Source organism: Drosophila ananassae, chromosome XL (genome assembly GCF_017639315.1).
Source record: "Drosophila ananassae strain 14024-0371.13 chromosome XL, ASM1763931v2, whole genome shotgun sequence".
NCBI classification, from domain to species: domain Eukaryota; kingdom Metazoa; phylum Arthropoda; class Insecta; order Diptera; family Drosophilidae; genus Drosophila; species Drosophila ananassae.
Genome location: NC_057931.1, coordinates 6,847,465 through 6,867,480, shown reverse-complemented (window position 1 = coordinate 6,867,480; position 20,016 = coordinate 6,847,465). Strand labels below are relative to the sequence as shown.

The following is a 20,016-nucleotide window of genomic DNA, read 5'->3' as shown; positions in this document are numbered from 1 at the left end:
TTTCTATTCATATTCAAATTCTTATTCAGAATCTTATCCAGATTCGGAGTTTGATTGGGATTCTGTGTATCTATCTAATATTCAACTTCGAAATCCTTACTGCGGCTGCAACTCCTTTTTTTACTTTGACTTCCTTTTTTTTGGCTTTTCCCTATTGCCTTTGCTTTATTGTTTTTTGTTTTTGTTCCATTTTTCTGTTTTTGCCCGTCTTAATCCTATTAAAGCAGCCGGCAAATGTTAAATTCCAGGATTAGAGCGTGCGGTAACATTGTCTAAGGTCAAACTGTCCTAAACTGTTCGAAACTGTGCGAAAGCTTACGTTCCACACCCCTCAAAGCACCAATTGCATTGCAGGATTGCCGTTTAACAGTGAGGGGCAACCCTGTTAGTCTCCTGTTATCCTCTCGCGAGAGATGCTGTTTTCCAGTCGCATTCGGCCTTCCAAGAGAGAGCCGAAGCTTAACAGTTACCCGACAGCTTGACGCACATCCCCCCGTTGGCCAGTGTGGGGATAGGACTTCGGGTCTTCCAGGCCGGTCTTTCTCTGCCGGAGAGGATTCTGTAAAGTACACGTGGTCTTGCCGGCATCTCTGCAACAACAACGCCACAACGCCACAACAAACAACAAACAGTTCAACGCCGAATTTTCCTTCAATAAATTGCACATTTTTCAGGTCCCAAAGCAAACCATTAAAGGAATAATTGATTTTATTTTAAATTCCTGAAAATAATTGTTATTGCAGTTTACAAAATTTTCAACTAACTGTAGGTCCTTCTATTCCTACAGCTTCTATTTTTCTTTCAATGAAAATTCAATTCAATTTTTGATTGAAAACGCCTTGTTTAAATAAAAAAATAAAATAATTTAGGCGTTGAAACATGTTAATTTTGTTTTTAACTGTATATATTTTACAATTAAAGAAGCTTCATAATTAAAACAATAAAATAATAGCAGCCAAGGTTTTTAGAACTTCCACCAGACTTAAATTAATGAATAAATAAACTGGTTAATAATAAAATATAAGAATTTAAGGACCTATTGGCTAACACTTAAATGTAAAATCATAAATTAAATATGTCTGGGAAGCTGGTACTTTTAATAATGTTGACATTTTTAATATTTATTTGTTTTTAATTTATTTAATCGTCCATAAAACTTTATAAAGGGTATATAAGCTTACGCAGCTTGTACAACAGCTTAATATTTCTATAATTTTAAAAAGAAAAACGTGTTTATTTACAAATTGTAAATTTGAAAATGTAAACACCTCGATTTCAGTTGCCTACTTTTAAGGGCGTCATGGACTCATTTAGTAATGAATAGTGCAAAATTACGGTTCTTTTGCATACAATAACATTGCCGAAGCTGTTTTAGTTCTTTAGAAATTTAATAAAATATTTAAAAATTATTAATTAAAAAAATAGTGCCCTCCTCCTCGATTCTCATAGGTTGCACTTAAGCTGGCCTGAAAACTCGAAAACAAATAATTTTTTATTTTTTTTGCTTTTGTAGTTTGTTTTTTTTTTGTAATTTGTCGGATGATAAATGAGTGATCCCTCCATGAGCCTTTGAATACTTCATAGATAACCCATAAAATATCCTTTCTAGTGAAATAAATTCCGGAAAATCGGGAATGCCATTTTCGGCCCAAAATCATGATGGTACTCTCACTTTTTTGCGAATATCTCAAGTATTTCGCAACCGATTCTGAAACGGAATCCCATTTGGGAATCAGGGAATTAATCCCCGTCGATCTGCATCAGAGGATCTTGAAAATTCTCAAAATAAAATTTTGGCCCAATTTTCGGCCCAAAATCATGATGGTACCCCTTGGAAAAGTGCGATCGGCGCTTTTCCGCATGCCGCATGGCATCGTACAGCATATGCCGCACAGCATACGACGTACAGCATTTACCACACAGCATAGATCGTATAGCATAGATCGTATAGCATTGATCGTACAGCATTTACCGCTCAGCATTTACCGGACAGCATTTACCGCACAGTATTTACCACACAGCATAGATCGTATAGCATAGATCGTACAGCATTTACCGCACAGCATTTACCGCACAGCATAGATCGTATAGCATAGATCGTATGGTATTGATGGTATAGCATAGATCGTACAGCATATACCGCACAGCATATACCGCACAGCATTTACCGGACAGCATTTACCGCACAGTATTTACCACACAGCATAGATCGTATAGCATTGATCGTATAGCATAGATCGTACAGCATTTACCGCACAGCATTTACCACACAGCATTTACCGCACAGCATTTACTGCACAGCATAGATCGTATAGCATAGATCGTGTAGCATAGATCGTATAGCATTGGTCGTATAGCATTGATCGTATAGCATAGATCGTACAGCATATACCGCACAGCATTTACCACACAGCATTTACCGCACAGCATTTACTGCACAGCATAGATCGTATAGCATAGATCGTGTAGCATAGATCGTATAGCATTGGTCGTATAGCATTGGTCGTATAGCATTGATCGTATAGCATAGATCGTACAGCATATACCGCACAGCATTTACCGCACAGTATTTACCACACAGCATTTACCGCATAGCATTTACTGCACAGCATAGATCGTATAGCATAGATCGTATAGCATAGATCGTACAGCATATACCGCACAGCATTTACCGCACAGCATAGATCGTATAGCATTGATCGTATAGCATAGATCGTACAGCATATACCGCACAGCATTTACCACACAGCATTTACCGCACAGCATTTACTGCACAGCATAGATCGTATAGCATAGATCGTGTAGCATAGATCGTATAGCATTGGTCGTATAGCATTGATCGTATAGCATAGATCGTACAGCATATACCGCACAGCATTTACCGCACAGTATTTACCACACAGCATTTACCGCATAGCATTTACTGCACAGCATAGATCGTATAGCATAGATCGTATAGCATTGATCGTATAGCATAGATCGTACAGCATATACCGCACAGCATTTACCACACAGCATTTACCGCACAGCATTTACTGCACAACATAGATCGTATAGCATAGATCGTGTAGCATAGATCGTATAGCATTGGTCGTATAGCATTGATCGTATAGCATAGATCGTACAGCATATACCGCACAGCATTTACCGCACAGTATTTACCACACAGCATTTACCGCATAGCATTTACTGCACAGCATAGATCGTATAGCATAGATCGTATAGCATTGATCGTATAGCATAGATCGTACAGCATATACCGCACAGCATTTACCACACAGCATTTACCGCACAGCATTTACTGCACAACATAGATCGTATAGCATAGATCGTGTAGCATAGATCGTATAGCATTGATCGTATAGCATAGATCGTATAGCATTGATCGTATAGCATAGATCGTACAGCATTTACCGCACAGCATTTACCGCACAGCATAGATCGTACAGTATTTACCGCACAGCATAGATCGTATAGCATTGATCGTATAGCATTGATCGTACAGCATATACCGCACAGCATTTACCGCACAGCATTTACCGCACAGCATTTACCGCACAGCATTTACCGCACAGCATTTACCGCACAGCATTTACCGCACAGCATTTACCGCACAGCATTTACCGCACAGCATTTACCGCACAGCATAGATCGTATAGCATAGATCGTATAGCATTGATCGTATAGCATAGATCGTACAGCATATACCGCACAGCATTTACCGCACAGTATTTACCGCACAGTATTTACCGCACAGTATTTACCGCACAGTATTTACCGCACAGTATTTACCGCACAGCATTGATCGTATAGCATTGATCGTATAGCATAGATCGTACAGCATATACCGCACAGCATTTACCACACAGCATTTACCGCACAGCATTTACTGCACAGCATAGATCGTATAGCATAGATCGTATAGCATTGATCGTATAGCATAGATCGTACAGCATATACCGCACAGCATTTACCGCACAGTATTTACCGCACAGTATTTACCGCACAGTATTTACCGCACAGTATTTACCGCACAGTATTTACCGCACAGCATTGATCGTATAGCATTGATCGTATAGCATAGATCGTACAGCATATACCGCACAGCATTTACCACACAGCATTTACCGCACAGCATTTACTGCACAGCATAGATCGTATAGCATAGATCGTATAGCATTGATCGTATAGCATAGATCGTACAGCATATACCGCACAGCATTTACCGCACAGTATTTACCGCACAGTATTTACCGCACAGTATTTACCGCACAGTATTTACCGCACAGTATTTACCGCACAGTATTTACCGCACAGCATTGATCGTATAGCATTGATCGTATAGCATTGATCGTATAGCATAGATCGTACAGCATATACCGCACAGCATTTACCGCACAGCATTTACCGCACAGTATTTACCACACAGTATTTACCACACAGCATTTACCGCACAGCATAGATCGTATAGCATAGATCGTATAGCATTGATCGTATAGCATACATAGATCGTACAGCATATACCGCACAGCATTTACCGCACAGCATTTACTGCACAGCATAGATCGTATAGCATTGATCGTATAGCATAGATCGTACAGCATATACCGCACAGCATTTACCGCACAGTATTTACCACACAGCATTTACCGCACAGCATTTACTGCACAGCATAGATCGTATAGCATTGATCGTATAGCATAGATCGTACAGTATTTACCGCACAGCATTTACCGCACAGCATAGATCGTATAGCATAGATCGTACAGCATATGCCGCACAGCATAGGCCGTACAGCATAGGCATAGGCAGTACAGCAAATGCCGCATGGGTCGCTGGGCTACGAGAACCGGGCTACAGGCTCCAGGAACCGGGTACGGGCTACTGGAACCGGGCTACAGGCTTTAGGAACCGGGTACGGGCTACTGGAACCGGGCTACAGGCTTTAGGAACCGGGTACGGGCTACTGGAGCTGGGCTACAGGCTGCGGGGCCCGGGTAGGGGCTACTGGAGCCGGGCTACAGGCTCCAGGAACCGGGTACGGGCTACTGGAACCGGGCTACAGGCTTTAGGAACCGGGTACGGGCTACTGGAACCGGGCTACAGGCTTTAGGAACCGGGTACGGGCTACTGGAACCGGGCTACAGGCTTTAGGAACCGGGTACGGGCTACTGGAGCTGGGCTACAGGCTGCGGGGACCGGGTAGGGGCTACTGGAGCCGGGCTACAGGCTCCAGGAACCGGGTACGGGCTACTGGAACCGGGCTACAGGCTCCAGGAACCGGGTACGGGCTCCTGGAACCGGGCTACAGGCTTTAGGAACCGGGTACGGGCTACTGGAGCTGGGCTACAGGCTGCTGGAAATGGGTAGGGGCTACTGGAGCTGGGCTACAGGCTGCGGGGGCCGGGTGGGGGCTACTGGAGCCGGGCTACAGGCTCCAGGAACCGGGTACGGGTTACTGGAGCTGGGCTACAGGCTGCAGGAACCGGGTACGGGCTACTGGAGCTGGGCTACAGGCTGCGGGGACCGGGTAGGGGCTACTGGAGCCGGGCTACAGGCTCCAGGAACCGGGTACGGGCTACTGGAGCTGGGCTACAGGCTGCAGGAACCGGGTACGGGCTACTGGAGCTGGGCTACAGGCTGCAGGAACCGGATACGGGCTAGAGGAGCTGGGCTACAGGCTGCTGGAAATGGGTAGGGGCTAGAGGAGCTGGGCTACAGGCTGCTGGAAATGGGTAGGGGCTACTGGAGCCGGGCTACAGGCTCCAGGAACCGGGTACGGGCTAGAGGAGCTGGGCTACAGGCTGCTGGAAATGGGTAGGGGCTAGAGGAGCTGGGCTACAGGCTGCTGGAAATGGGTAGGGGCTACTGGAGCCGGGCTACAGGCTCCAGGAACCGGGTACGGGCTACTGGAGCTGGGCTACAGGCTGCAGGAACCGGGTACGGGCTACTGGAGCTGGGCTACAGGCTGCGGGGACCGGGTAGGGGCTACTGGAGCCGGGCTACAGGCTCCAGGAACCGGGTACGGGCTACTGGAGCTGGGCTACAGGCTGCAGGAACCGGGTACGGGCTTCTGGAGCTGGGCTACAGGCTGCAGGAACCGGATACGGGCTAGAGGAGCTGGGCTACAGGCTGCTGGAAATGGGTAGGGGCTAGAGGAGCTGGGCTACAGGCTGCTGGAAATGGGTAGGGGCTACTGGAGCCGGGCTACAGGCTCCAGGAACCGGGTACGGGCTCCTGGAACCGGGCTACAGGCTCCAGGAACTGGGTACGGGCTACTGGAGCTGGGCTACAGGCTGCAGGAACCGGGTACGGGCTAGAGGAGCTGGGCTACAGGCTGCGGGAACCGGGTAGGGGCTACTGGAGCTGGGCTACAGGCTTCAGGAACCGGGTACGGGCTAGAGGAGCTGGGCTAAAGGCTGCTGAAAATGGGTAGGGGCTACTGGAGCCGGGCTACAGGCTCCAGGAACCGGGTTTTGGCTCCTGGAACCGGGCTACAGGCTGCGGGAACTGGGTACGGGCTACTTACAGAATTACGCTGAGCCTCGAAGGACACTTCATGGAATGTAGAGTTGCTGTCCTGTCCGACGAGGCGCAGCGGAGTCCTTGATCGGGCAACGTCCATGATGCGATTTTGCGTATTCTCGTAGTCCAACGTTGACTTCCAGCGCGTCTTTACGATCTTTTATGGCAGCACACTCCTCATCCTGTTCACCTGCGGGAATAGAAACCATGAAAACCCATGTTGGTTTTGTTGGTTTTCCTTCACATGGATATTTGCTTACCCGACAATGAAGCGTTACCAGCTTGGGACACATCCTCTCAGTCGCTTCTGTCGTCACACATTCGCGAGATCATATCCGTCCAAGAGATCTTCCGTTCACTGCGCAAATCCGTGGGAATTGATGCCGCAGGGTCCTTTTCCAGCCACTCGTTGATCTTTATTTCTGTCTAGTCTTCGGATTAGTTCCCTGATTCACAAATGGGATTCCGTTTCAGAATCGGTTGCGAAATAGTTGAGATAATTCAAAAAAGTGAGAGAAAAGCGCCGATCGCACTTTTCCAAGGGGTACCATCATGCCATCATTTAAAAAATAAATGCGGAAGCCCTTTGAAAAAATGTACGATAAAAAGGAAAATAATACCTATTTAAATGTTCAGTCCTATATCGCCCCTATTTCTCCGCAGATACTCGAATTATCCAGACTGCAACATAATATTTATCTAGTGACGAAAAAACTCTTCCATATGTTTGCTGTTTTTCGTTGAAATTCCACATTTCTAAACGATTTCCTTGTACCCTGTGCAGGACTCGTCACCTGCCTGGTTTACGTTAACAGTGCTATCCGGATAAAAGTTCGCACAGTCACAAGTTTCTCCTTTTTTACGATATACCCCTTTTGAGGGGAAAAAGTCGGGTTTTCCTTTTACATGTCAATAGCTTGAAGGTTTTGTAACCAGATTTGGTTTTTACATGTCAAAAGTCAAAGGTTTTCTTACAGGATAGCCCCCTATTTTAGAAACTTCTACAAAGTCTACTAAAATAGTATACTTTGCCATATTTTCAGGATCCTATAAATTATTTGCCATATTTTCAGGATCTTATACATTTAATGCTATATTTATTGAGTGTACTAAAAATCAACGGTCTTCTATTTATAAGACGCATCCTTTATGACATGTTTTTTTCCAAAAGCTGCCAAATAGGTCGAAAATAAACTTAAATCTTTGTGACAGGTTGTCTTTGTGACAGTTTGCTTTTGTGACAATGCCTGAATTTACAATTTATAGATAGCTTAAAACTTGGTATACGATTTATCTTCCTCAAATTTTGCTGTTTAAATGGTTCTCAGGTGAATAAAATAAGGAATATGTGATTTGAAATTGTGATTTGTTACATTATATTTTTGCAAAAAAACACAATCTTTGATTAACTTTTTGCTTAATTTTTTTTAATTTACAATATTCTGATTCTATAATCTTTCGTACTTCATGACAGTTGTCAAATTTTCAAAATATTTGCCATCAAACATTTGAAAAATTATTCAGATTAAGCTTTTGTTTAATAGAAAGTATATTTTGACCTTAAATCTTAAAAAGGGGGCACTATTTATTTGAAAATAATACATACTAAATAAGTCTTAGCTTATATCCTATATTCTTAATTGTTTAAATTCAAATTTGAATATTTGCGCGGAACATATCGATAACCCAAGCTTGTGGCAAACTTTCAGGCACGGACTTAAGCCAAAGCTTTGCGATTTACTGTTATTCGCACCCGGGAGCAGTGTTGGAAGCTGCCTATCAAGGAACAGTGTTGTTGGCCCAGAAAGACCAGAAATTCAGGTGCCCGTCGCACCCCCAGGTCCGCATTCAGTATCCTCTGCTTCTTCCCCGAGGGAACGCTGCTCCTGCAGCTAATCGTTTGTGATTTTGTTATTGTGTGTTGATATTTATTGTTGTTTTTGCAAATAGTAGTGACCAAAAACTAGTACGAATTGTTAGAAAATTTTTTGAAAATAATTCCCAACCAAGGTGTACAAATTGTTAGCTGTGAGAACTGCCAAATGAACTGCCAAGTGTGGAAATTCGTAGGAAAATTCTAGGAAAATAGGTAATGTCTTGCTGCTCTACTTATTTCTTATTTTTTTTTTAGGTAGTATTGGATATCCTGGGATTGCAGGATAAACTGCAATGCCATGTGGCCAAAACTGCAAATGAGCTGCGTGTGTATTTCCGCCAACATGCTCTAGATTTGCGGTCCCCCAGTTGGCTCTCGGGGCGCCTCCGATGGTGTTACCCCATCCTGTTGGCCATTTTTGATTACTTTGACTTTCGCCCGCTTTTCACTCTCCATTTCACAGTGGAAACTTTTTTCATATTCCTCGCTTTTCTTGTTTTTCTGGCACCCATCATCATCATCACCATAGTCCTTGTGGCAACTATCAAGGATACCAGGGACAGTGGCTAGTGGACAAGTCCAAAAGGGATTTCAGTTGTCGCCCCATGATGACGTGACTATTTGTGATTTCGGATTTCGGTTTGTCCCATTTTTGAGGCCTCCCGAAAAAGAGGTCAGTAGCCCGCCGCCATCTCTTAGCCGTTGCCGGAATACCAGGGCTCCTGCGCGCTTATATTGGCGACACTTTCGGTCGGTCGGTTCTCCGATATATATACACACACTATACACATACTATATACACATCAGATATCGGGCCAGCACCTGCAGGCAACAAAAGGCAGAGCCAGTGGAATGACCTCCCAGTAGGTTAATGAAAAGTGCCACTTCTCCCGCCACATCTCCCTGGCCACCCATCTCACTCTGCCTGGTTGTGCCTGCCCCTCTCTGGGGCAAGATGTGTGACCAATTCTTCAACTACACTGCGATTAATAATAAGAATAATTAGTTAATTATATGACTTGGTTTAGTCAAAAGATATACATAATAATTGTTAATAATATTATGTTTAAAATTATTGAATTGTTATATATTATTTAATATAAGTTATATTTATGATATAATTTATGTTTCTTCTATATTATATTATTTTATTTTCAATTTATTATTTTATATTCATACTCTTCCTGTCAAAACTATCCTATAAAGCCTATCTAGAATAGCTTCTCATAATAAATTTTCTTACATATTCATTTTTATATTTTTTTAATAATATATTTTATATTTTTTCCAGTGCAGGTGCCAGTGAGTGGCACATTAAACCCTTATTCCACTTGTTAGTTACACGGTATAGTTGACTTTTTATGCGCAGAAGTCACCTTCGCTTTTGGCCAAGTTGCATTTTGTAATTCCCTTTTATTATAGGGTATCCCCGGGTCGAATCCCTGAGCCTAATGAAATAAATTACTCTGTAATGCATTTATGAAGCTATTTAATAGCCGGCCCAATGAACCGAATCCGATGCAGGAGCGTGGCATTAATAAGTGCATGAATTTAGACACTAAAGGGGGGAATATATAGATATTTATATAGATTATATATAGATGAGTACTTATCGGAGCTTAGAAAGCACTTTCATTTTATGAAACTTGCCAAATACAGTCATACTTCAGTAAGAAACAATTTTTATGGTTGGTACTTTAATGGAAATAAATTATATTAAATTATAATGAGACTGTCATTGGCCTTATTTCTATAATATTTGTTATATTATTTATTTTAATATTTTTTTAATAAATCTATAATACAATAACTTTCTCAAATGATGTATTTTTCTTTTTAAATATACTCTATTATTTATAAAACTTGCCACTCACCTGACTGCTTCCTGCTTCCTTTGTAGTCCTCCAAGTTCGTCCCAGGCAGTCCTCACTGTAATCCCTCCTGTAGTCCTGTTACCTAAGCCTCTTAGGAGTGCCTGGCAACCAATGGGTCCCCCAATGGGACGATGAAAGGCGGTGGAGAAGAGCTCAGGCCGAGCTGTCAGCGCTCCCAGGCGAGAGTGATCCATTGTGGACGTAATACCGCCCCCTTCTGGTATTCCCGATGTCACTCCGTTCCCCCTCCCCCGGTCGGTGCTTTGAAGTGGCAATGGTGCGTCTTGGGTTTCAAATTCAATTCAAAAACTGTCAAAGTTGAGAACAAGAACAAGAACCAACACCTGTCCACCTACCCGCCCACCTATGTACCCACAAATGAGGCAAATCGCCGAATGTAAAGCGATTCGAGATGAAAGTGTTTTCCAAATTTCCCATCAGTTTCCAATGAAAACATTTGGGTTTTATTTTCGTTTTCCAACCGAATCAGTGACTCACTTGTCTCAGTGACGGCCCGAAGGGGAAGTGCATCGCTATTGACAGTGACCCATATTTAATATTTTGGCCAAATTATTTGAAAAATTTATACTATTTTTATTTATAATTCTTTTCTTCACTCTTTGTCTTCTTCGTCACTGGAATTAATTAATAGATTAATTACTAGGAGGATGTTACTCCTCCAATATCAGCCCCCTTTGCCGTCCATGTCTGGTCTTAGGGGGCTGGTTAGTCTTGGTTTTGTATTGTCCCTTGGTCTGGCTTGTCCTGATCCTGGTCGTAGGGACCTGGCTTGATTTGGTGGTCTCTTGCCCTGGTCCTCTAATCCTGGAATCGTCTGGAATCTTGGCCTTTGATCCTAGTCTTCTGTCTTGCCTCCTGACCAGAATTGTCCTGGTCTTGTAAGTCATCTTCTATGGCTATTCGGCTTGGTCTGGCTTGTCCTAGTCTTCTGTCTTGTCGGTTCTAGTTTACCAGACTTGTGGTCTAGCCTTGAGGCTGACTTATCCTTGTCTTTTCCTGGTTGATGAGTTATGGTGACGCCTTCGGGGATATTCGGTGCCGGTGCCGATCCGGATCGAAGCGATAGTGTTTGTATTTGCTACGTTAGTTGTTCTCCTTCATCTTGGACGGCAACCTCCCCAATGGAAAGTCCTCATGGCCTGAGCCTCCAGGCTGGAGGCCTACCTAGGGAAGAGAAGAAATTAAATATTAAAAAAAAAGAAAAAATAATAAAAAAAAATATAATGAAAAAAAAACTGTATAAAATACTACCTTTCAGCTCCAAGCCAATGATATAACTGAATTTTCTCCACCGGGGGGCCGGCTTTTATACAATTTTTGGCCCTTCTATCCAAAGCCTACTTTGGTGTTGGATTCTGAAAAGGAAATGTCATTAAAAAATCAGATTTTTAGGTTAATATTAGTTAATTTAGGCATAGTACGCCCATTCGTCATTGGTATTTTGAGCCATAGAGGATGGAAATAGGGAATCCCCTTACATTTCTCTTAAGAATCTTTAAAAATTCCCCATTTTTGGCCATTTTAGACCATTTCTGAGCAAAGCCTACTACTATTTTTCAATTTTAAAACCGAAATGTCATTAAAAAATGAGTTCTTCAGATAAAAATTAAATATTTTAAGCTTTGCAATACTCCTTCGTCACTGGAATCTTACCTGATCCTCGATCTCTTCCAGAAAGTTATTGAAATGTCTGTGAACCGGAGGCGATAAGCGATCTATGGAAGGCACTCCGCTCGCCATGATGTCCTTTGCCAGCCTGGCGCTCCTGCTGCTGGCGGTCCTGGTGATGGGCATCCTGTTCGCCTGCCACTGCCTCGGCCCGCGGGCCGCCAGCTGGATGAGGATGCGGTCCAGCAAGGAGGAGAAGATCGGCCTCTCCAACCACAAGCACAAGCTCTTCCACGCCAACGGCTACATGGCCAGTGTAAGTACATTCCTTCTCAGAACTTCCTTAGAGCATATCCTTCATTGTCCTTGCCTGCAGATCCAGTCCGGATCGGAGTTCCTGCTGAGCACCAGCGGCAGCTTCAAGCGCTTCGATACCATCGACAAGGACAACCACAATCGCTCCCAGCAGCTGCTCCTGATGAACGGTTGTCTGGTGGGAGGGGCCAGTGGGACGAGCACCTCCCTGGAGGTCACCACCCCGCTGTGGAATCTGCCCCAGTCGGATGTCAGCATTCCGCCGCAGCCCCTCCGGCCCGCTCCGGCGCCGAACAGTGCCGGCCCAGCCACCAAAACCGTGACCTTCTCCTTCAGCCAAGCCCAGGAGCCAGCCGACCCGGAGCCCCGATCCTCCTGCCTGCGCCAGAACGGATCCCTTGCGAACGGAGTCCTGCCCCAGCCACTGGAGGCGCCTCCGCCGCCCCGACTCACCACCTCCGCTTCCGTGAATCTGTCCGCAACCGCCATTCCCCGGCCGATTGCCAAGCGGCAAGTGTCCTCGGGGGGTCAGGCCTTGAACGGGATGTCGCAGGATCCGCTGCCGGAGGTGGAGCAGCAGCCGGAGATCCTGCCGGAGATGGAGCGACGCATCCCAGCTCTCAAGCGGCGGAACTCCAGCACCAATCCCTTCCTGTGCGAGTCCACGGAACAGATGCCTCCCAGCCTTCCGGCGGCAGATCCTCCAGTGGCCACAATCTCTGCATCTGCTGCCTCCTCGTCGGGTGAGTAATCCAGACATCCACGTACTCCTCAAATCCCTAGTAACATCATATCTTCCCGCATAGTATCCACAGTCACCGCCTCCGTCTCCTTGCCCCCTCAGTCACCTCCTGTCCAGAGGGCTCCCTCGGAATCAGCGAATCACCACAATGGCAACCCCTTCGTGGACACCAACAGTCTGTCCAGTCGCCTGCTGAAGCTCCAGAACACCACGAATCCCTTTACGGGCCTCTCGCAGCGCGTCAAAGGACCTCATCTGCTGCAGAAGACCATCTCCGAGGACTACCTCTTCCGGAAGCTGGGCATGAACGGAGGATCGATGGCCAATGGCAGTGGATCGGGACATGTGAACGGCAATGGCAACGGCACTTGGTCCTTTGGGCGGTCCTTGTTGCGTCAGGACTCGACTCTGAGCCTGGGAATGGGTCTGGGCAGGCGGAACAGCTCGCAAGTCTCACTGGACTCCGGGTCGGGCTCGGTGGCCGGGTCCATGGAGGGCATCAACCTGGAGCGCGCCGTATCCTGCGACTCGGTCACCTCGGAGTCCAATCTGGTCCTGGAGCAGCTCGATCAGCCGTACACTCAGATTACTGGGTATCTCTGCGTCGGATTGCATTATGAAAAGTAGGTCCTTGAAAATAGTTTCAGTCCTTCTTGTATTTATCCTTTATTTGAAGGAACTGCATCAGCACGGAGGGCATGGAGCTCACAGTCAGTGTCCTGGAGGCCAAAGGACTCATCTGTCCGTTCAGCGTGGAGTCGTTGGATACTTTTGTGAGGATCTATCTGGTACCGGATCATCCAGGAGCGATGCAAACGAAGGTAACTAAAGAATTCCTCTTCCAGGACATCTCTAACACTGTCCGCCGTATCCTTGCAGGTGGTTCGTGCCACAGGAACTCCCAGCTACAACGAAAGCTTCAACTTCTGGCTCCAGAAGCGTCAGGCTAGGCACTCCCTGTGGTTCCACCTCTACCACAACGGCCCCGCCCACACGCTCATCGGGGAGGCGGAGATGGAGATCGGGGAGACGCCCAAACCGATCACCACCTGGATACCGCTGTCGGACTCCCGGAAGTGCAACGCCCGATGGGGCGAGCTCATGTTCTCGCTCAGCTACCTGCCGACGGCGGAGCGACTGACCATCGTCGTGGTGAAGGCCCGGAACCTTAAGCTCGACCCGGATCCGGAGGACATGCCGGCCAAGAAGAGGGACCAGCTGAAGCAGCAGCAGCAGGAGGATCCCGCGGACACCGTACAAAGTGTCTTTGTGAAGGTGAGTGGTCTCTAATCCTGCCAAGGATCTCCCTGAAACTGTTCACTCCCGTCGGCAGGTCTACCTGATGGATAACGAGCGGAAGGTCCTGAAGAAGCGCACCTCGCTGAAGCGCAAGGACCGCGGCCCGATCTTCAACGAGTCGGTGATCTTCAGTGTGCCGCCACCCAGCCTGACGACCGCCCGGCTCCGGCTAACGGTGTTCGGGGTGACCGCCGGGGGCGGACTGCTGCCGCTGGGGCACGTCGTCGCCGGCAGCTGTGCGGTGGGGAAGGGGCTGCGCCACTGGCACCAGATGCTCTCCTCGCTCCGCAAACCGGTGGCCATGTGGCATGTCCTGCGGCGGGCGGTCAACCAGCCGGTGTTTGCGGGCGGGGCCGAGGCGGTGGTGGCCGCCATGCAGAGCACTCTGCAGCGGACGAGCGTCAAGCGTAACAGCATCGTTTGAACGGTGTCCTGGAGCGGCGTCCTCTGATCCGGTGATGCCCAATTTCCAGCTGGAAAATTGCCGATTTTCCTCACTCGTCGTTTTCTACTGCTTTCCCTCTAAAAATAATGGAAAAAACAAGGATAATACCAGGAATACAAGGATTAAAAACCAGAAGTATTATGTAATCTAAAATTAAAGACCCGCACCAAAGGACAACGAGCCTGTTTACTAGTTATATATCTACACTGTCGCGCACTAATTGTTATGTAAAGATTTCTATATACCGACTATATACACAGACACTATCTGCCCCCCAGAGACACTATAAGGGATACAGCACCAGACATAATTGTAAAGTGGAGGTGGTTCGAGAGAAGGTTCTTGGAGAGTTGGTTTTGTTATTAGAGGGTTCTATCTGGAATTCAATTTTATGGATGGGAAAAGTATATATTTAATCCATAATCTCTACAAAAATCCTCTGATAATATGATATAATATAAAGATAAATAATCTTTCTCTTCGAAAATATTGAAAATTTCAAAAAAACCAATTGGAAAAGTCAAAACCCCAACAGACACATGTATTTTGTTTCAATTTCAACACCCAACTGTTTCAAACTGCAACCACTTGACATCTCGGATTTCTCGAGCTGAGAATTCCAGAAACTCAGCCCGCAGCCAGGTGACCACCTCCAGTCAGTAATTACAATTATTTCGCGTGCTGTATGCCAAGTCCTGTTTTGTATTGAAACTCTATGGATGGAATGTCGTTTGGCAATCAATCGTTGTTGAATTTGAAAAAAAAAAAAAAAAAAAAAACCCAGTCAAAAGTCAGAAACCGATATCGATAGCGTGATTGAAGTTGATCGTTAATCGATCATAATCGATAGTATTTGAAAAGTGGTGAGCCCATTAAGAAATGTGATATGAATGAGAAGTGAATACGAAATTCAGAGTGCGTCTACCAAAGCGAACACAGATCGAATCGGATTAATGAATCAAATTGTTTATAAATAGTTACAATCCATAGCCATAGAATGTGTTATTATATAATGCATTATATATATATATTATATATTATATTATATACGTATTATATATCGTATGTATCAACAATCGTTTGTACCTTTGTGATTTGCGTTTGTTCGATTTTTGTAGGGCCGCGTGTTTTGTAATTAGATTTAGTTGGTTCAAGGATCAAGGATATTTTGTATTATATATATGCCTATATATACGGACAGGACATGTATCGATTTGCCGTTTAGAGAGCGTTTTTTCAAACAGTAAAGGACAATAACTTTGCAAGCATTTATTCAAAGTACATAATTCTACAAAAACAGATAGAGATAATTATCAAAAGATGGCCCTAAGTTCTCCCTCAATTGCCAGATTGTCCGCTGGATCCTTGATATGAATACACTATATACTGTATAATCGAATGCACATTGTCCTTGGGCATCCTTTTCTAGTCGCACCTGTATTTTGACCAAAAAACCAAAACCAAATCTTAAACCTGGCACTTCTAGCTGAAGCTTTAATCTACGAAATCCATTTAAAACCAAAAAAATCACTACAATTTTTTTGTAATACTCTTTTTCTAAACAAGGACCTCCAGAGCCAGGACAGTGCGTTTCACGACGGCAATTCCTTTCCATTTAAACACTTGACGAGTTCGTTGACATATCTCCTGATTGAAAACCGGCTGACAATCCGCCTCTAATTGGCCTGATGCCGATGGAACGCACTGTACACATGCTCTCTCATTATAGAGAACGCATTTAAAAGGCATCCTTGGAAAGTCCTTTCCCCAAAAAAAAAACAAAAATTAAAAACCTTTACGAATACTACATATATATTGAAAAAAAACACAAAAAACGCTGAAGAATTTTGTCTTTTTTTTTAAACCATACTGTTTGTTAGCTAAACTAATGACTTAAAAAAAAAAACAAAAGAAGGAAAATAGTTAAAATTAAAATCGTGTTGAATTTGTATTTATACGGAAACAAATATATGGATGTATGTACGTGCTATATATACTATATATGTATGAGATAATGCTACAAATTGTTATAAAAGTAAACCACAATTGAGTCAAATAATAAATACGAATATTAAAGGAACAAGCCAGAAATCAATATGTATATTTTCTCAGAGGCGAGTCCAAACAAATCCAAAGGGTCTGCAGATGGGTGACTACAGTGAGGATACAGTACAATGGATGAAGATGCTTTATAGGTTTATAGGATTTAAGAGGAAATAGGTGGCTCAAAAGTTTTGAAACATTTGGAAGGTAAAGTATGTACGATTTATTCAACATTTAAGTATATTTATAAATTATTTGTTTATTAAATCCTATTAGGCATTATTAACTTTATCTTATCTATCTATATTAAATCCCATGTTGTTATTGCTGGTTTCTTTCGTCACTGTAACAATTTAACATGCAATATTTATATTTTTTTTATACTTTAGGCAATTATCATATACTTACTTTTCTTCAGATACGAAATTATTAAGCTTGACTTTTATAATTTTTCCTTCATTTTTTATTAAACCATCTATAAAAAATTTATTTTACAAATATTACTTTTACAAATCCCTATAATTTTCCAGGTTCTACTTACCGAATGCCGACCGTGACCAAATGTATCTTTCGGATACTGATGCAGAACATCTGTGCAGCCATTGGACCGTCTATATTTAGAAACAGCGATTAGCAGCCAATGGCAGACGAGGTATCCGACCCTCCTCCCTCCTTCACGCCTGCAGCCTGGGCCGCCAAAGTATCTGACGGATGCGAATGATGCCCGAGGGACGGGAACGGAAACCACTTGACGCTGCCAGACTGTCTGACGGCGACAAGTAGCCGCTGCGGTTGCCCCTTAAATGTCCGTGCTCCGTACGGGATCCTTTTAGTCGATCGGAGATCGCAGATCGGTGATCAGTAGCCCAGTAATCCGGTAATCCAGTGTCCAGTGAAGAAAATGAGTCAGGATCGGAGTAGCCAGCGAGAGCGACGTCTTCTGAGGACGCCCAAGTGCGCGAGGTGTCGCAACCACGGCGTGATATCCTGCGTCAAGGGACACAAGCGGCTGTGCCGGTGGCGGGAGTGCTGCTGCCCCAACTGCCAGCTAGTGGTGGACCGGCAGCGGGTAATGGCCGCCCAGGTGGCCCTGCGCCGCCAGCAGACCATGGAGGCACTGGAGGCCACCACGGGGGGCCATCACACGGCGGGCACTGCGTCCGGCAGCGAGGGCGAAGACTCTAGCTCACACACTACTGCCTCTCCGCCGCCCCAAGGACCACCCAGCTGCTCCTCCTCCACGTCGTCGTCCTCCGCCACCCGACAGGCCCTCATGGCCCAGAAAAGGATCTACAAGCAGCGCCTTCGCAGCCTCCAGCAGTCCACACTCCACATCACAGCTGCCATGGAAGGTGAGTTTCTGAAAAGAAATAAGAGATATTAGTTGAGTTTTGGATATTAGGGTTTTTTAGATCAATATCTAAAGACTATATTGTTTTAAGAAGTGGTTTTAAAAAAGAAAATTCCTAAGAAACCTTTAAAAATTAAGATACTAAAAAATCAAAGAGACCTTTATAAAGAGTATACTTTCAAATGTTCTTCAAAACTTATTAACTTCTAAAATAGTATTTTTCGAAATAGTTCAAGATTTCAGAAGCCTTCCAAAAGCTTCTAGAAAGTCGAAATTAAATAATATAATTAGGAGTTTTCTAAATAACTTAACATTTTAACTTTTTTCAAATAAAAACCCGAAAATATTATAGAAATGAAGTCAAGATACCTAAGATAGCTATTATTCTTGAAAATATTATAATTATTATAATCAAAACTACAAAAGTGGTATCTAAATTTTATGAATAGATAATAAAACCATTAAAAATTTAAAATTGAAAAAAGTAGAAGTTAAAACCCCGATAAAGTGACCGATATGGGAAATATAAACCCCTAACCTCTGAGGGGCCCCCTACCTCCAAAAAGAAATCTCCATGCGGAGACAGACTGTCTGGCCGGGCGAAGTGGTAACCGGAGATGGGAGATTGGTTAGCCTCCCGATGATCTCCTCCAGACCGAAGACAGGAAATGACTGATTCCCTGCAACAACAACAATAAGAACAACAATAAGCAACAATAACAACAGCAATTATTGGACTGACGAAAAACAATTGAAATGCGATGCCTCGAAGTGTGTACGCACATTTTCCAATCACTTGAGCTGTCCGTCCGTCCGTCTGTCCGCCTGTCCGTCCGTTTTTGGAAAACTGATATGCCACGAAAACGGAAAAACCAATTGAGAGTGAGGCAGGCAGGGGCAGGCACTGGGGGCAGGAGTATGTGGCAACAGCAATTGACTTTTCCATCTGGTTTCCGTACAAGTGGCGATCCTGGTGCCAGACTGTCTGGACGGGATCGGGATCGGGATCGGGATTCGTGGATCGTATTACAATGAAAAAAAGAAAATAAGAAGCCACAGGACTAAGCCAAGGATATAAAACGTAATTGCAATAATTTGTAGATATAATGAGTCTGATATTCTTAACTTTTGAATCTTGAAGATACTTTCTTTGAATATTTTCCATCAGGATGAAATCTTCTTTTTAAAGACAAAATACTCGAGAAATGATCGTGTAATTTTACCTAATTATCCGTATAATCCTGCAGAGTACTTACCAATTTTCCGGGTGTCCTTTTTCCAGAGTACAAGCAGCGCTTTCCCACGTTCAGCTCCCCCCTGATGGAGCGCATGCGCAAGCGACGCGCCTTCGCCGATCCGGAACTGAACTACGCCATGGAGGCGACTCTGGGCGGCAACGCTTTGTTCGTGGCCGCCGCCGCTGCCGCCTCCGCTGCCGCTTCTGCTTCAGTGATGCGCCAGGATCAGCCCATGTATCCATCAATGCCGCCGCTCCAGCCGCCCGTGAACAGTTTCACGGCCACGCCCTCCAGCATCATCTCCTACTCCTCCTCCAGCTCCAGCCAGTCCTCGCTGCCCGCCAAGAAACCCAAGCTGAGCTTCTCCATTGAGGCCATCATGAGCCTCAAGACGTAGCCCAGGATATATCCTGGAATTCAAGGAGATCTGAAAAAAAATCACTTTGTAAATAGTCCTAGGTTTTAAGGAAATTTTTTTGTCTAGCCTTATAAGTTTCAAATGAAATAAAACAAAGAAATTAAAAATGAATTTAAAAAACAATTATATGTTGTGTTTTTATTCTTTATACATTAAGAATTTAGATGATTCCATAACTAAATTATGGAATAATATCTATACTCTGTACTCGTAGGGTTCCATGTGGATTTCCTCCATTCCCAAAGCCATAGCTCCGCCAAT

The 20,016-nt window shown here is 44.4% G+C and overlaps 2 protein-coding genes and 1 long non-coding RNA gene across 3 annotated transcripts; 2 read left to right on the top strand and 1 right to left on the bottom strand.

Moving 5' to 3' along the window:
• The first annotated feature begins 8,179 nt into the window (after nt 1–8,179).
• On the top strand, nt 8,180–16,796 carry LOC6502163. The gene is made up of 7 exons (XM_001966063.4): nt 8,180–8,614; nt 11,971–12,220; nt 12,281–12,962; nt 13,026–13,584; nt 13,638–13,782; nt 13,841–14,236; nt 14,295–16,796. Exons 2-7 carry the CDS (start codon nt 12,014–12,016, stop codon nt 14,682–14,684), a joined length of 2,379 nt encoding a protein of 792 aa, XP_001966099.2. The 5' UTR covers nt 8,180–8,614; nt 11,971–12,013; the 3' UTR covers nt 14,685–16,796.
• Nucleotides 10,846–11,612, bottom strand: LOC26515393. The gene is made up of 2 exons (XR_001408346.3): nt 11,548–11,612; nt 10,846–11,460 (listed from the first exon to the last, which is right to left on the bottom strand). It is a non-coding gene; the product is annotated as an uncharacterized LOC26515393 (long non-coding RNA).
• A 691-nt stretch (nt 16,797–17,487) lies between the features above and the next one.
• On the top strand, nt 17,488–19,734 carry LOC6502164 (doublesex- and mab-3-related transcription factor 2). The gene is made up of 2 exons (XM_032453480.1): nt 17,488–18,100; nt 19,382–19,734. Exons 1-2 carry the CDS (start codon nt 17,650–17,652, stop codon nt 19,732–19,734), a joined length of 804 nt encoding a protein of 267 aa, XP_032309371.1. The 5' UTR covers nt 17,488–17,649.
• The last annotated feature ends 282 nt before the right edge of the window (nt 19,735–20,016 follow it).

What these genes read in the sequence shown, in the direction of transcription:
- LOC6502163 (XM_001966063.4), top strand. Translation starts at nt 12,014, where the DNA reads ATGGAAGGCACTCCGCTCGCCATGATGTCCTTTGCCAGCCTGGCGCTC. An exon ending in CCAACGGCTACATGGCCAGT is followed by an intron (nt 12,221 to 12,280) that starts GTAAGTACATTC and finishes CCTTGCCTGCAG; the next exon opens with ATCCAGTCCGGATCGGAGTT. An exon ending in GTCGGATTGCATTATGAAAA is followed by an intron (nt 13,585 to 13,637) that starts GTAGGTCCTTGA and finishes CTTTATTTGAAG; the next exon opens with GAACTGCATCAGCACGGAGG.
- LOC6502164 (XM_032453480.1), top strand. Translation starts at nt 17,650, where the DNA reads ATGAGTCAGGATCGGAGTAGCCAGCGAGAGCGACGTCTTCTGAGGACG. An exon ending in CATCACAGCTGCCATGGAAG is followed by an intron (nt 18,101 to 19,381) that starts GTGAGTTTCTGA and finishes TCCTTTTTCCAG; the next exon opens with AGTACAAGCAGCGCTTTCCC.